This window comes from Malaclemys terrapin, chromosome 1 (assembly GCF_027887155.1).
Source record: "Malaclemys terrapin pileata isolate rMalTer1 chromosome 1, rMalTer1.hap1, whole genome shotgun sequence".
Lineage (NCBI taxonomy): Eukaryota > Metazoa > Chordata > Testudines > Emydidae > Malaclemys > Malaclemys terrapin.
This window is the reverse complement of record NC_071505.1, coordinates 38,945,134-38,960,791: the sequence shown is the minus strand read 5'-3', so window position 1 is coordinate 38,960,791 and position 15,658 is coordinate 38,945,134. Positions and strand designations below refer to the sequence as shown.

Sequence of the window (15,658 nt, the reverse complement as noted above, 5' to 3'; positions counted from 1 at the left end):
TAGAAGTATGTGCATTAATCAGGCAGCTGGTTTAGTTAAAAGGTAGTTTTCACTATAACTGCCTTTTGTCATCTATTTAGAAGTAAATAACAGGCACTGAAAAAGTATCACAATAGAGAAGCTCACCAGTAATTTTTGCTGCATTCTATGATATTCTGAAAATTCTAAGATTTTGAAAATAATTAGGGCTGTCGATTAATCGCAGTTAACTCAAACGATTTAACTCAAAAAAATTAATCGCGGTTAATCATAGTTTTACTAGCACTGTTAAACAATAGTATACCAAATGAAAGTTACTAAATATTTTGGCTGTTTTTCTACATTTTCATATATATTGTATTGTGTCGTAATTGAAATCAAAGTGTATATTATTTTTTATTACAAATATTTGCACTGTAAAACTGATAGGGAAAAGAAACAGTATTTTTCAATTCACCTCATAAAAGTACTGTAGTGCAATCTCTTTATCGTGAAAATGCAACATACAAATGTAGATTATTTTTTTTTGTTACATAACTGCACTCAAAAACAAAACAATGTAAAACTTTAGAGCCTACAAGTCCACTCAGTCCTACTTCTTGTTCAGCCCATCACTAAGACAAACAAGTTTGTTTACAATTACAGAAGATAATGCTGCCTCTTCTTATTTACAACCTCACCAGAAAGCGAGAACAGGCATTTACATGGTTATTTTGTAGCCAGCATTGCAAGGTATTTATGTGCCAGATATGCTAAACATTCGTATGCCCCTTCATGCTTATAGCAGTCTCAGATGATGACCCAGCACATGTTGTTCATTTTAAGAACACGTTCACTGCAGATTTCACAAAACGTAAAGAAGGTACCAATATGAGATTTCTAAAGATAGCTACAGCACTCATCCCAAGGTTTAAAAATCTGAAGTGCTATCGAGAATCTGAGAGGGACAAGGTGTGGCGCATGCTTTCAGAAGTCTTCAAAGAGCAACACTCTGATGTGGAAACTACAGAACCCGAACTACCAAAAAAGAAAATCAACCTTCTGCTGATGGCAGATTAAAATAAACACGCGTCGGTCCGCACTGCTTTGGATTGTTTTCGAGCAGAATCTGTCATCAGTATGGACGCATGGCCGCTGGAATGGTGGTTGAAGCATGAAGGGACATATGAATCTTTAACACATCTGGCACATAAATATCTTGTGATGCCAGCCACAATAGTGTCATGAGAACTGGGTCAGCTCTGTTTCTTGCCAACCCAAGCACGGCAGTTAGGTGGCCTTCGACAGCACGCCTGCGGGCAGTCTGCTGGTCACGCAGATTCAGCGGCGTTCTGCGGGTGATCTGCTGGTCCCACGCTTTCGACGTCCCGCCACCGAATTGCCACTGAAGCCGCGGGACCGGCGGACCTCCCGCAGGCATGCCGCCGAAGGCGGCCTGTGACTGCCGTCCTCACAGCGACCGGCACACTGCCCCCCCGCAGCTTGCCGCCCCAGGCACGCCCTTGCTGCTCTGGTGCCTGGAGCAACCCCTGCATGAGAACGCCTGTTCTCACCTTCAGGTGACATTGTAAACAAGAGGCAGGCAGCATTATCTCCTACAAATGTAAAAAAACTTGTTTGAGCGATTGGCTGAGCAAGAAGTAGAACTGAGTGGACTTGCAGGCTCTAAAACTTTTACATTGTTTTATTTTTTAATGCAGTTTTTTTTTTTTGTACGTAATTCTACATTTGTAAGTCCAGCTTTCATGATAAAGAGATTGCACTACAGTATTTGTATTAGGTGAATTGAAATGCTATTTTCTTTTGTTTTTTACAGTGCAAATACTTGTAATCAAAAATAAATATAAATAAATGGTATTCTATTATTGTTTAACAGTGCAATTAATCGCGATAAATTTGTTTAATCGCTTGACAGCCCTAAAAATAATTAAATTCGTATCTTGTTCCATTGTGAAGTCATAGTTGCTCCAGCGTAAAATGAAAGCTTTTTTTCTATTTCCAGTGAAATAATTGCAGCAGCAAAGGTGGGAATGAATATTTTGTCACCCCATTTACCTCAGTAACATGTGAACTTATTACCCCCAAATCTCTTAAATTCAAAGTCAAATTAAGCCCACTTAAATATTAAGAATGAGGGAAAAATTAAATATAATTAAATGGCAAAAATGATCATAAAGGAAAATTGATTGCATAACTAATATCACACAAGAATATATATGTTCAGGTTCCAACAGAAACATTACCTTGGCCAGATTGCACATATGGAACTCTCTCTCTTTCTGCTTATGCGATATTTCCATTTTTGTTATATAAAATATGCCATAAAATTCTGAGTTAGAGTAGCTGTTGGGAAACTTAATTTTGCATTTCCTAATTCTTTTCCACAGTGAATCCTTAAGGTTCCATTAAAGTAATAGTATACACATGTTCTGAAATCCATGGAAGGTTGGAGTAATGCAGTGGTGAATCAGGCCCATATGCATAACTGAGCATTTAAAACTACTAAAGTCTTCAGAAATTCAAACTTATGCTTCCCATAAAACCTGCAATTCAGCCCCATTGCACATATTATTTTTCATTACTGTTAAGTTTTATGCCTTAATATAAATATATGTGTGCAATATAACTGAGTTATAGCTGCTATGGGAAGGATAATTTTGAATCACATTTATGCATTTAAATTCTCAGACATAGTGGTGCATTAATAAAGTTTGTTGCACTGAGTTATCGTTCTCTTTTTTTTTTTTTTAAGAAGGAAATTAATTGCACATTTAAATAATTGACTGTCAATTTGGCTTATTGCAAGAAATACCCAGACGCACTGAAATTTTTATTTGGGTATTCACATAGACTCTCACATTTGAATACAGATAGTACATTTATTCTGTTGTGTACTAATTGAACTAAACTTAGATACACAGGGCTGGCTCCAGGCACCAGTGCAGGAAGCAGGTGCTTGGGGCAGCCAATGGAAAGGGGCCGCATGTCCGCATCTTCGCCGGCAATTCGGCAGCAGGTCCCTCAGTCCCTCTCGGAGGGAAGGACCAGCCACCAAATTGAATGAAGCGGAGCGGTAGAGCTGCTGCCGAAGTGCTGCCGATCGCGGTTTTATCTTTTTTTTTTTTTTTTTTTTCCCCACCTTCACCGCTTGGGCGGCAAAAAAGCTGGAGCCGGCCCTGTAGATACATTTCCGGTCTTTCAGTATGTGGATCTCCAGATACACCCGTACTGTAATTTGCAAAGATGACTAAACTTGCGTTTCTTTTTTTCTTGTGGTCCCCCCTGAGTGCAGAAATCCTCCATTCTTCTCTCTTGACGATAAGCGCTGGCCATGTGCCTGGCAACTTTGAGTTCCTCTTTCACTTTATGTAGAATAGAGGACTTTAGCACTTTGATTTGGTTCATATGGAGTACTGTGTGCATTAGGCAGGAGTGAAGTCATCTAAATCCCCTGAATGAGAAGGAAGGTAAGTTGACAATATTACACATGTGGAAGAAAACAAGGTATCTGTGCGTTAAATGAGCTCAGTCTCTTACAATGTACATATACTATATTTTTTAATGTTATTTTATCACAATTGTTGTTTCTAGGGCATGCGCTATTGGAAGATGAAAATAAGATCTGGCATCTAGTTCGGCCAGCAGATGAAGTTGATGAAGGCAAATCGAAAAGAGGGAGTATGAAAGAAAAAGAACGAACCAAAGCTATTACAGAAATCTACCTGACAAGGCTTCTGTCTGTGAAGGTAGGGTTTACTATTAAATTATTAGGCAGTTCTTTGAAGGAAGCTGGTTAACTTGCCTTGTGAGGTTCAGATGAGTAAATGCTGAGTTATTAGGGAGACAAAGGTGGGTGAGGTAATATCTTTTATTGGACCAACTTCTGTTGGTGAGAGAGACAAGCTTCTGAGTTTACACAGAGCTCTTCTTCAGCTATTTTAGCTGTTGGAAAGGACATTATGTTTTGCAGGAGAAATCTGCCTTTGTCATGGCCTGTCATCATGCGTCCTTAGAGTTCTGGGCCAAGGCCTTCAATGATTATGATCAGAACACAAAGTATTAGTGTAAAGTGGAGAGAGAAATCTAGGATAACACAACATTTGTACTGCAGGCTCAATTTTAATGTCATTTTCCTTTTTTTTATACACTTTCAGGGTACACTTCAGCAATTTGTAGATAACTTTTTTCACAGTGTACTCAACTCAAACCATGTCGTGCCACCAGCTGTGAAATACTTCTTTGACTTTCTTGATGAGCAAGCAGAAAAACATGAGCTCAAGGATGAAGATACCATTCATATCTGGAAAACAAATAGGTAGGATTCAAACAAAATAGTAATTAGACTGAAGAGAAACAATACTGTAATCACGAACAATGCTGGTACTCTAAATACAGATCTAAGTGGAAAGGAAATAAATTTGTAATTCAGAATGGATTGAATTGAATTGAAACAATTATTTACATTGATCAAAGAGGTTACCCATCAGGCTAGAAAATGCAAAAATAGAGCCGAAGCTACTTAAGTATAACTGTCTGCAAACCTTCTATTTTCTTATCTTTTATCTGTCATCTCTCCCTAGTGTACCCAGAGCTGGGGATTTCCTGTAATGCTCCCAGTTACCAACAGTGAGAGGCAAAGGGACCTGTGCTAAACTATTAAAATTCAAACCCATACCAGATGATTAAAGGGCATAAAAGTAACGCATATGCTCTCTAATTACACTTGTTTTCTCACACCATCTTGAGGAGTTCTGGGAAGTGTAATCATTCTCCTCCTCTTTCTATAAAAGTAAGACACGTACATGCTTTTGTTTTTAAGCAGGGAAACCAGACAATAAGTAGTTCTTCATATAAGAGTTTGAATGCATAAATGAGCTAAAATGTACTCAGAAGATCAAATGCAAAGTACACATTTTAGTTTTCTGGACTCTGGTTCCTGTATTATGTTCATTGTGTAAGAGGGTGTGTTTATCTCTTTGCTTGCTTTGCAGTTTGCCACTTAGATTCTGGGTAAACATATTGAAAAATCCCCATTTTATCTTTGATGTTCACGTTCATGAAGTAGTGGATGCTTCCTTGTCAGTCATTGCACAGACTTTCATGGATGCCTGCACAAGAACAGAGCACAAATTAAGCAGAGTAAGTGATTTACATTCCACACCATGGCTATGTTCATGCTTGACAGACAATATGCATACTCCCGGAAGATTCTGGATAGATCTTTTTTTTTCTTTTTAACCCCTTAAATTTATCACTCAGTTAGTATCTGGCCATTTAATAGGTTTGGTGAAAGTTTGTAGCTAACCTTACCCTATGACATTTACAGTGTGAATAAGATCACAGTGGTGTTCCCCAAAGTTTTTAGAGAAATCTAATTTAGGAATCAGTTTTTTCAGGTCTTCCATAATTCAAAAAGATTTTGTGTCAATTGTATAGAGATATTTTTAAAACTTAATAATAATGTCTTATGAAAAACGTAGTTCTCTTCATGATGTAAATATTCCCATCCATAGGCTGAGGGAAGATGGTTTAAGTAGGAGTAATATCCAAAAGAAGTTAAAAAGTGCATGAACATATACTGATAAGTGAATAAAGGGATGAGCCTTGTATAAGGTATATTCTGTTGTATTCTGATAAGGCTGCGAGTTTGTCATGGAGGTCATGGAAGTGATGTATTCCATGACCTCCCTGATTTCTGCAACAGCTGCTGTGCCTGGCCGCTGCTGGGACAGTCTTGGGCCCCCCCATGCCCTCCCCCAGTAGCAGGGGGTTGGGACACGGGATGGGGTGAGGCGAACTCTGGGCGGCGCTTATCTGGGGGGCTCCCCGGAAGTGGCGACATCCCCTCGCTCAGCTGCTAGGTGGAGGCATGGCCAGGCAGCTCTGCATGCTGCCTCCACCCAGAGCACTGGCTTTGCGTTGGGAGCTGTGGAGGCGGTGCCTGCAGGCGGAGGCAGCACGCTGAGCTGCCTGGCCATGCTTCTGCCTAGCAGCTGAGCGAGGGGGATGTCTCCGCTTCCGGGGAGCCTCCCAGATAAGGGCCGCCCAGAGCTCGCCTCACCCCGTCCTGTTCCCCAACCCCTGCTCCCTCCCACACCCAAACTCTGCTGCTGCTGGCGGGGTGGGGGAGCACTAGCGGGGATTTTGGGCTGAGGTTCTCCGCCCGCACACCCCCAGCACCAGCAGGGATCCCAGGCCATGCGCCGCTGCCCTCCTCTCCCCCCCGCCCCAAGCAACCAGGCCATCCTTCCCCAGCACCCGCAGGGCCCCTGGGCAGCCCTCCGCCCCCCAAGTTTTATTCACCGGTATTTTTAATAAGTCACGGACAGGTTTACTGCCTGTGACCTGTCGGTGACTTTTACTAAAAATACCCGTGATTAAAACATAGCCTTAATTATGTACATTAACACTAAACTGGAGGATAGAGTCTTCCTAGATAATCAAAATGTGCCTGTTATATATTTTCCAGGATTCTCCAAGTAACAAATTACTTTATGCAAAAGAGATCTCTAACTATAAGAAAATGGTGGAAGAGTAAGTATATAGAGAAGTTTTTTGTGTTTATTCTTGGTCACTTGGTTTAAGCTTCTGTGTACAAGCATAGCAGCAATATTACCCATGAAAATATTAACGTTGGAGGGAAAAGGCCTAAATTTCAAACACTGAAAATCGATAAATAAAATACACTTGAAAAAGTTAGAATCATGGTATTTATCCCCTTAGCTAGGCAGGGCCGGCTCCAGGGTTTTGGCCGCCCCAAGCAGCCAAAAAAAAAAGCCGCGATCGCGATCTTCAGCGGCAATTCGGCGGGAGGTCCTTCACTCCCAGGCGGAGTGAGGGACCATCCGCCAAATTGCCGCCGAATACCTGGAACTGCTGCCCCTGTCCGGAACGGCCGCCCCAAGCACCTGCTTGAGAAGCTGGTGCCTGGAGCCAGCCCTGTAGCTAGGTGATAAATGTTGAAATGAAACGTGATTATGATCTTATGTATGTGTTTATAAGTTATTGGCAGCACTTAATTTTAAATTACCTGAAAAAGAGACAGCCAAAATGTGTAATTTCCCCAGGGCTCCCATTTTGCCTACACAATCTGTCTAATTGTTCAGATTTCCACTACTGGCTAGGGTTAAACCCTAAAATCATTTTCAACAAAAATATATCTTCCTCCCTTTTATTTTCTGATCTTAGGTAATAAGTTTACTTAGTTTCAAAAAGGTGAGATCTCTATGAATAAAAATAGCATTAAGAGTCGCATTAGCCAGGCTAAAGAGTTTAAGCCTAGGTCTTCAAAAGTTTCAAGGCATAAGAGAACTACCAGATGCCAGAAATTTCTTCCTATAGTAGGGCATTGCACAGTATGGGACCACGCGTTTTGTGATGTGCACCATCCTCTAATATGTTAGGCACAAATGACTAGGGGGAGACAGAATAGCTAAATGGACCATTGGTCTGTTGTGGTAGAATTACTACTATATTATTATTTGGAAAGCTGTTTAAAATAATCGCAAAATCAAAATATAGTCTAACCATTAAACTGCTAATGCAGTTCATGTTAAGTGAAAGCCGGGGAGCAATCAGAATCTTCCTAAGGAGGGGACCCAGAGCTCTCCCTCTTCTGCCCTGCACCCAAGCTCTGTCCCTTGCTCCCAGCCCCCCACAGCTGCTATACCCAGACCCTCACTTTCCCTGCACCTAGGTGTACACACACTCCCCTCCTTCTGCCCCACATCCAGCCCCATGCTCTTCCCTCCACATTGTCTCTGCCCCAAATCTAACCCTTAGCTCTTATCTAGAGAGGCAGTCAGGCCGTAGAGCACCATCCCCACCAGGGTGAGATAGGTCTTGGAGTCCCACACCCCATCTTCCTTCTGTGTCTTCACTTCCCCAGCAAACACCAAAATCTGGATCCAATCCCCTTACCCTCCTGGGGACTGGGGGTTCCCAGTGCCCCCTGCTCCACTTCTCACCGGGGGATGGGGGTGCCTGGTGACCATGGGCACTGGAAGGACTGTGAAGGTGCGGGGGCCAACGAGTGCACGGGGTTATAGCACTTCATCATGATGGAGGAGCAACAGAGCAAATTTCCAGCTCCAGTGTGGGCCTGGGTCCCCTGCCTCCCTCTACGTCCCCATTGTGCCCAGTTGAAAGTTTATGTTAATTCATTGCAGTTACTACAAAGGTATTCGTCAGATGGTGCAAGTGAGCGACCAGGACATGAATACTCATTTAGCAGAGATTTCCAGGGTAAGTGTGAAACAAGCATTCTCGTCCTGAAAATACTAGTTTTCATTGTCTTCTCTGCATGGGTTCACAGTGTCTACTAACATCTGATGAATAATGCCACACCTCTATGAAACACTCTTGGTTAGACATAATATATTGTGCTTTATGTGGCTTTTGAAATGTTGATTTATAAGAATATGATAAGACTATCAAGAGTGGTAACTGTCTCAAACACATTTTAACTGACCCAGAGGAGTGTTTGGTTTTTCATACTTATTGTGGGAAAACGTCAGTGCTGTTGAATAGTTTTTCATTCTGCACTTCCTACTGATTGGTTTTGTTTATAGTGTTGGAGAGATTGATGGCTAACACAGTGATTGTGAGTTCACAGTGCAATGCCACAGCAAAATTGAAAGATCCCAGAAATGAACTGGCATGTGTATGTGTAGGGATTTCTTGCAAGGCAAGAGAGGCTTATGTTACTAATTTTTGTTACGTTGATGTGGAGTAATCTGTTGCTAAGGTTAAGATTTTGTCGTGGTTAATGTTGGTAAAAGTCACGGACAGGTCATGGGCAATGAACAAAATTCACGGGAGTCCTGACCTGTCTGTGATTTTTACTAAAACCAATAAGGGGGTGGTGAAAGGGGGGGAGGGGGAGGAGGACACCTGGATCCCCATGGAGGGGACTCACAGCCCCAGCCCTATTGCCAGAGGGGGGCACAGCCCGGCTCCAGATCCTGCTGAATCCACAGGGCAGGGGCACACAGCAGTGGCTCTGGCTCCAGCCGAAGCTGCAGGGGATCGACAGGGGGATGGGCACACTGCTCCGGCCCTGGCCAAAGATGCAGGGGGCGCACAGCCCCAACTCTGGCCCCGGCCAAAGCGGAGAGTGGTACACAAATTATTTAGATTGGCCCAAAACAAAATTTTTGCAGAATTTTTGTTCTGTGGGGAATTTTGAATTTTTTGTTTTGTTCCAAATTGGAATGACAGCAAAATTCAAAAGGTTTTGACTAGACCTAGAAATACTTTATAAGGAACACTAGTATAAAATCAAGAAAGAACTGGTATGGTTCTCCCTTTTCCTGTACCTTGGGTAGTCATTTACACTGGTAGCAGCATTTCTCTGCATTTCCTTTGCACAGGTGTATCTGACTATAGTGGGGTACAATGACAATGGAGAATCAAGCCCAATGTGTTTAGGTGATAGTTTCTTTAGGTTATGACCTGTCCTTTAGAGGAGTTAAAGGTTTTATATTTTTAAGAAAAGACATAGTGTAAAATTCTCCCTATATGATGAATAAGGCTATGAGTCTGTCACAGAGGTCACGGATTCCATGACTTTAGGTGACCTCTGTGTCTTCAGCCCGGGCCAGTGGGTCTCTGGGCTTCCATGATTTATTGTTTATTGCCCGCAGTCTGTCCCTGACTTCAATAAAAAAATACCCATGACAAGATCTTAGCCTTAATGATGATTTAGAAGCCCTCCTACCACCTTTATAATTTGAATGATTCTTTTAAATGCACATGTGCTCCAAGCCTTGATGGCTTTCACCTTTGCTATAGCTTTGTGTGAATTGTTTCAAACGGTTAAAAAGCTTGAAAGAAAAGGATTTCATATGCATGTGGCACTGACAGAACCAATCTGAAGTACCTTGAACACTATACAGATTTTAACTGTTTCACCAATGTGTGCCCATATAGTTAGCAGATGTGTCTGATCCTAAATCTGTTGTTTGACTAATACTGTAACTCAAAATACTTTTCCACCTCCTTTATTTGGGAGAGTTGCGTGCTGGCTGGAAAGGCTGCAGCAGGAAAATCTTGACATATGAATGCTGAAAATCATCAAACAAGATGTCTAATCCTCCCTCCCTCTTCCAACCCCATCCAGTCACCTATCTAATGTTTTAAGATCCAAAGCTTGAGTCTGCAAAAAGAATTATACTGTACCTGGTATTTATGTATGTGTTTGGTTATGATTGTTAAATAGCCAAGACTGTATTTTGACATTTTTTTATTTTAAATTACTAGGCGCACACAGATTCCTTAAATACACTTGTGGCTCTACACCAGCTCTACCAGTATACTAACAAATACTACGATGAGGTAAGTTCCTTATTTGAATAATATAAATATTTAATATGCTAGGAGAGACTAGTCGTAATGGTTACAAATCAGTGTAAGCCAAATAATTGATTTGAGAATCCTCAAGGTGTGTCTATCCTGCAGCTAGATACTTGCAGTTGGTCCGCGCCAGCGGTGTAGACATTCAGGCTTGGACTGCAGCCTGAACTCTGGGGTCCTAGAGCCCGGGCACCAGCCCAAGGCTGAATGTCTACACTGCAATTAAACAGCCTCTTAGCCTAAGCCTGAATCAGCTTGTCTGCCAAGCGCAGGTTTTTAACTGCAGTGCAGACATACTCTGAGATAATCAGGTAAGGGCAGTGCTAAACAATGAACCCACAACTTCTCTTTACAGTTGCACTCATGACATGGCCGTTTCAGTGGTCAAAAGTGCATTGTTGTAAATGAACTTTTTGATTATTAAATGCTTTTTTTCCCCAATGATGTATTTTTAACTAACAGTATCATTTACCCTTCAGTGCTCTTCCCATCCTACTTGCAACCTAACAATGCCAACAGGAAAAGAGCAATTGTAGAAGATACACTGAGTGTCAAATCTCAGTACTTTATATTGGGAATGGTCCATTAAACTTGTTTTGCCTGTAAAGATGGAAGAGTGCCTTTTTTATTAGTTAAATTCTACTTGCAACTTACATGCATGCTACAATCTCTGTTTTGTCATCGCAAACGAAGTGCCTGACTAAGGTAAACTTGGGTAGAATAGTTCTTGACTATGGGCTGATTCAAAAGCAAACTCTTGGATTCTATCCAACGTTTGTCTTGGATCCTAGAAGCCTTATTGAGGAGAAGAAAACACACTAGGATGTAGATGGCCCACGGGTCTCTAAGTTTTACTCTGAGAACAAAAAAGGAGAAAGAAACTTCCATTCAAGGGTTTCCATGGGGATGAATGTCTCTAGAAAGTCTTGGAATTAAATCAAAGCCAATAAGAACAGATGCTGAATCTGAAAGGAACTTGGCACATGTGATTTCTCTAGTCCATTTGCCCCACACCAAAGTGCAGTTTGGGGTTTTACTAACGCTTCGTATTAAAGGCAACAGGCCTCATCCTCAGCTGCACTGTGGCTGCTTTACACAGCACCACCAGCCTAAAGCAACTTTAAAGTTGGCATAGCCAAACATGGGAGGGTTAATTCAGTATACAGGGATCCCCCAGTGGTATAGAACCAGCTTAGCAGTTCCTGTGCCAGCCCCAGGGGTGTGACTGGTGTATGTAGAATGGTCAAGGACAAGATGGCCCAGCTCATGGCAATGCCCCATCACTGGTAACCATTGTAATTTAGAGCAGCCTTTGATGTTACACCAATTGACTGGCCTGGTATACAGAAAGCCCAGGATTAAGAAGTATAAAAGAAGCTTAAAGCAACATTTTTCTTGCCCCTGTATCTCCACTCCTAAATTGCAGTCTCCACTCATGCATGGGCTGCAGCTGAAGATTAGTCCCTCAATTGAAGGCCAGCAAAAATGCTAAACATGTTAAACATTTTTGCTGTAGAACAGCAGATCTGAGAATTTCCTTTTGGGTAGAACTGCACAGTAGTAGCACTTGTATAGTACCATGGGTATTCTACCAGAGAGCCATGCTGACAACCTGCCCACAGCACATTTGCATTAAACAAAGCAAATTTAATTTCTGTGAAAAATTTAAATTGCGTAAATTGCAGTATTTTGTAGCTGCCCTCATCCTCTACGCTGAAACTACCATTCCCCGTATGCAGTGCACTGTGTTGATCTGTGTGGTGTGTGACATTGACTAAGTGGGTACATTTTAATTGTCCATAAGTATATGAAGAGCGCTCTTTTTGTTAGTTAAAAAATTCACCAAGGAGATTTAGCCAGGGCAAAGGAGCTAAAACTAGATGGAAAGAGATTAATTTAAAGGAAAGATGTCCACTTAAATTTGGCTGAATTTAAATTTTGTAATAAGTGTTTATAAAATCTAAGTCTCAGAAATGTTTCTACATTAAAACAAAATGTTTAAGATGTTTAAAAAACAATTGGTTTTTAGACAAGTCTCCTGCAGTGTTTGGAACCTAAACCTTGCAAGGGAACAGTAAGCCCCTAAAAGAGAAACAATTAACAAGAGTGATACTGACTTCAATGATTTTTCATTATCTAAGTTGAAAGAAGGACAAAATGTAAATAAAAAGCTTAAATAGTGACAAGGATCTGGATTTTTAAAGTTCTTGCACTTCTAATAAATTGGCATTTAAACATAAGTAAAGTCCTTTTTGTTTTTGTTTGTTTACAACTTATAACTTGTGTTCAGAAGGTAATTTTTTTAAAAGAAACATTTTTACTATATGTCATTACCCTATCAACAAACTATTAGATTGTGAGGTAGTTTCCAAAGGAATGTGGTGGAAATGGTATTGTTTGGGACATTTTACATTTGACATTAAAAGCCCTAGGAAATGTATTTTGGGAACAGCCCTTTCACAGCAAGTGGAATTAGATTAAATGACCTATTTGCCTCTTCCATCTCAAGCTTTTATAATTAGTCTCTTTGGATTGTTCTTAGGCATGTATTCTGCATATCCTAGGCCATGTCGTAGAATACCACGTTGTAGGATACCACTCTTTGGCCATCTCCATGCTATTTAGACTATAAGACATTGAACAAGATTCTCAGTTGTATCCAGAAAAAGCCATAAAAGAGATACCTACAACTCCCTGACTTTGTGACCAGTTTTCTAGAGGTTCTTTTTTAATTCAGAACAGCCTTGGAGTTTCTCTAATCTATGCTGGCTGGCTGCGGCCACCATGAGCCATCCTGCAGTCAGTAATAGCTGGAGTACAGTGCACAACTCTCGGGGGTGGAGATTGATTAATATTTGTAAAGGACTTTGCAAGCCTAGGATGAAAGGTGCACAGAAGTAAAAGTTGTTATTGGAATAAATAATCATTATTAAACAAATGCTCCATTGTTTATAGGTAGTATATTAAAAATCTACAATTTTACTTTCTAAAGTCACTCCGATACCACAGTGATGGGAGATATTATAAAAACCTATATAGATAAAGGGCTGGAGACAGAATCTTCACTGGAAGAATGGAGCAGAGGGGCACAATGAAGGAAAATCATTTATTACATGGATACACTCTGAAAACTAAAGTAGGGTTAAATACTTGGTGTAGCAACCTAGATGCCGACTGACTCGTTCTGAGCATTCTGTTTCTGTTTCTTCCAGATCATAAATGCACTTGAAGAGGACCCAGCTGCACAAAAAATGCAGCTTGCCTTCCGTTTACAGCAGATAGCAGCTGCATTAGAGAATAAAGTGACTGACCTTTGATTAAAAAGCCACAATAAAGAAATCTGATCTGAAGATGTTTAAATTCATTCTTCCTGTTAAGGAAATAGTGTTCTATTTTTTAATGTATAATTACAACTTTAAATGAAAGATTTCATGTTTTTGATAGCAGAGCTGTAATGTAAAGAATTTTTACTGTAAATTATGCTTCTAATTAAAATCTGTGTTGTGTGTAAATGAATCATCTGTGGGGAAAAGCATCCTTGGGGGGAGAATTATAGTTCATTTAATCAAATAGTACAATCTGAAACATCAGCATTTTAGAATCATTATGCAAGTAAATTCAATACTATAGCATCCTTTATATTTTAAGCAATATTTGTACTTGGAAAAATGGTAGCATATTTGAAGAAACAGATGCAATATCCCTTCTTACGTTGATAACTGGAAATGAATTTCCGAATAGCTCTGGAAATCACTGGCTATATTATGCTTACGATGAACATAGTAAATGACATGTCTGCTATGATTTTTCTTTAAGATCTTGGGATGGGCTTTGGTACCATACATTATTTCTCAGTAAATTAGCTACTCCTGGCCATGGTAATGCGTGTTATCATACCCACCACACTTCATTGTGATGGGAGTAATACAGTTCTGTCACCCCTGTGGAAAGGTTCTGATGATAACTTCCAATTTGATTCAGAAATCACTGCAAAGGAAATTATCCCTTAAAACTTTACAACCTTTTATTTTTATTGTGAGTTTTACAATATATACTAATGTGCCTTACTTGTATTAATTCTGTGAATCTGAGGAACGGTTTTGTAAAGAGAAGCAGATCAGAAAAAATATTTATGTGCTATTGAATGACTTTTTTTGTGAAAAACATGACCAGCAGAATGCCTGTAATTAGTTGCTTGCCAAGAGTGTGCTGTTTAACATGATTGTTATGTATAATATCTTGTATCAGAATGGTTCTGGTTCTTTTTATTTGAATCTTGGAACTGTCTAGAAAAACTACCACTTGTTTTTTTATTGTACTTGTGATATAAAATACTAGTAATGATACTAGAAAAATCTTATATCCATATAGCTAAATACCACTCAATCAAGCCTTGGAATGCTGCATTTGATCGAATATACATCATAACCAATAGCAGTGAAAATTAAAAATACTTGTCAAAAGGTGTATTTACAATATAAGTTCTATACAATTTGAAAAGCTAGGTACGTTTTCTTCAATTGCTGTATTGCACATCCGAGAACTTTGTTTCATTCTTGTCTCAGTTTTTTGGCAGTTCAAGTAGCATTTTAATGTAGTTCTGCCATGTGCACAAATTCCCTTTCATTATTGCTTTTTTGCCTGATGAGCACTTGAACTCTGCTGATTCTTGGCAAGATGCTGCAGTTTCTGCTGCCATCTCTCTCTTCCCCGTTTTCTGTCCTACAGTGAGTTTAACTTTTGTTGATTTTTATCCTTTTTGAAAATATCCTCAAACTTGTGAATTGAATGGCCTTCCACTAATTTTCTAAAAGTCAAAGGTCTCATCACAGGGTCACTTTCCCATCCCAATCCAGTTCTTTAAAAAAATAAAAACAGACTTTTTTGCATCCATTTATAGACATTACTCAGCATGGCTGGGACATAAGTTATTTTCCATTTTTTTAGGACTGAGGTACATAAGAATGCTGCATCAAAAACACTGTGCCTGCTACTCCCTGATCAACAAAGGCATCCATCATATTGTCATTGCTAATATGTTTCTTTTGTCATTATTTGTAAATCCTGTTAATTGTAAATCAAATACAATGTGTTTTTTTTTCCATTAAGTGTCACAGGATCTTTACTGAATCAAGGTTGGGATTTGGGGGAAGAAGGGAGGGAATTTAAAGTAATGTAGATGCTTCCTCCAAAGGGTGATATTACAGAAGCATCTCTTGTGGTTGGTAATGAAGGGTACAATGTATTCTGCAGTTGGTGGTTATTTGCTCAGAAAATGAGCACACCCTTGAAAAGAGAGGATGCAATGCAGTATCCCATAGTGAAA

At 40.1% G+C, this 15,658-nt stretch overlaps 1 protein-coding gene across 1 annotated transcript in view; it reads left to right on the top strand.

Moving 5' to 3' along the window:
• The window catches only part of PLXNB2 (plexin B2), a 337,927-nt gene extending 322,495 nt beyond the window's left edge, over nt 1-15,432 (top strand). Inside the window, exons 32-38 of the mRNA XM_054022660.1 lie at nt 3,571-3,725; nt 4,134-4,294; nt 4,971-5,118; nt 6,449-6,513; nt 8,148-8,223; nt 10,240-10,314; nt 13,545-15,432. Coding sequence (XP_053878635.1) covers nt 3,571-3,725; nt 4,134-4,294; nt 4,971-5,118; nt 6,449-6,513; nt 8,148-8,223; nt 10,240-10,314; nt 13,545-13,649 — 785 coding nt within the window. The 3' untranslated portion in view covers nt 13,650-15,432. The remainder of the gene's footprint in view (nt 1-3,570; nt 3,726-4,133; nt 4,295-4,970; nt 5,119-6,448; nt 6,514-8,147; nt 8,224-10,239; nt 10,315-13,544) is intronic.
• Nucleotides 15,433-15,658: the final 226 nt, after the last annotated feature.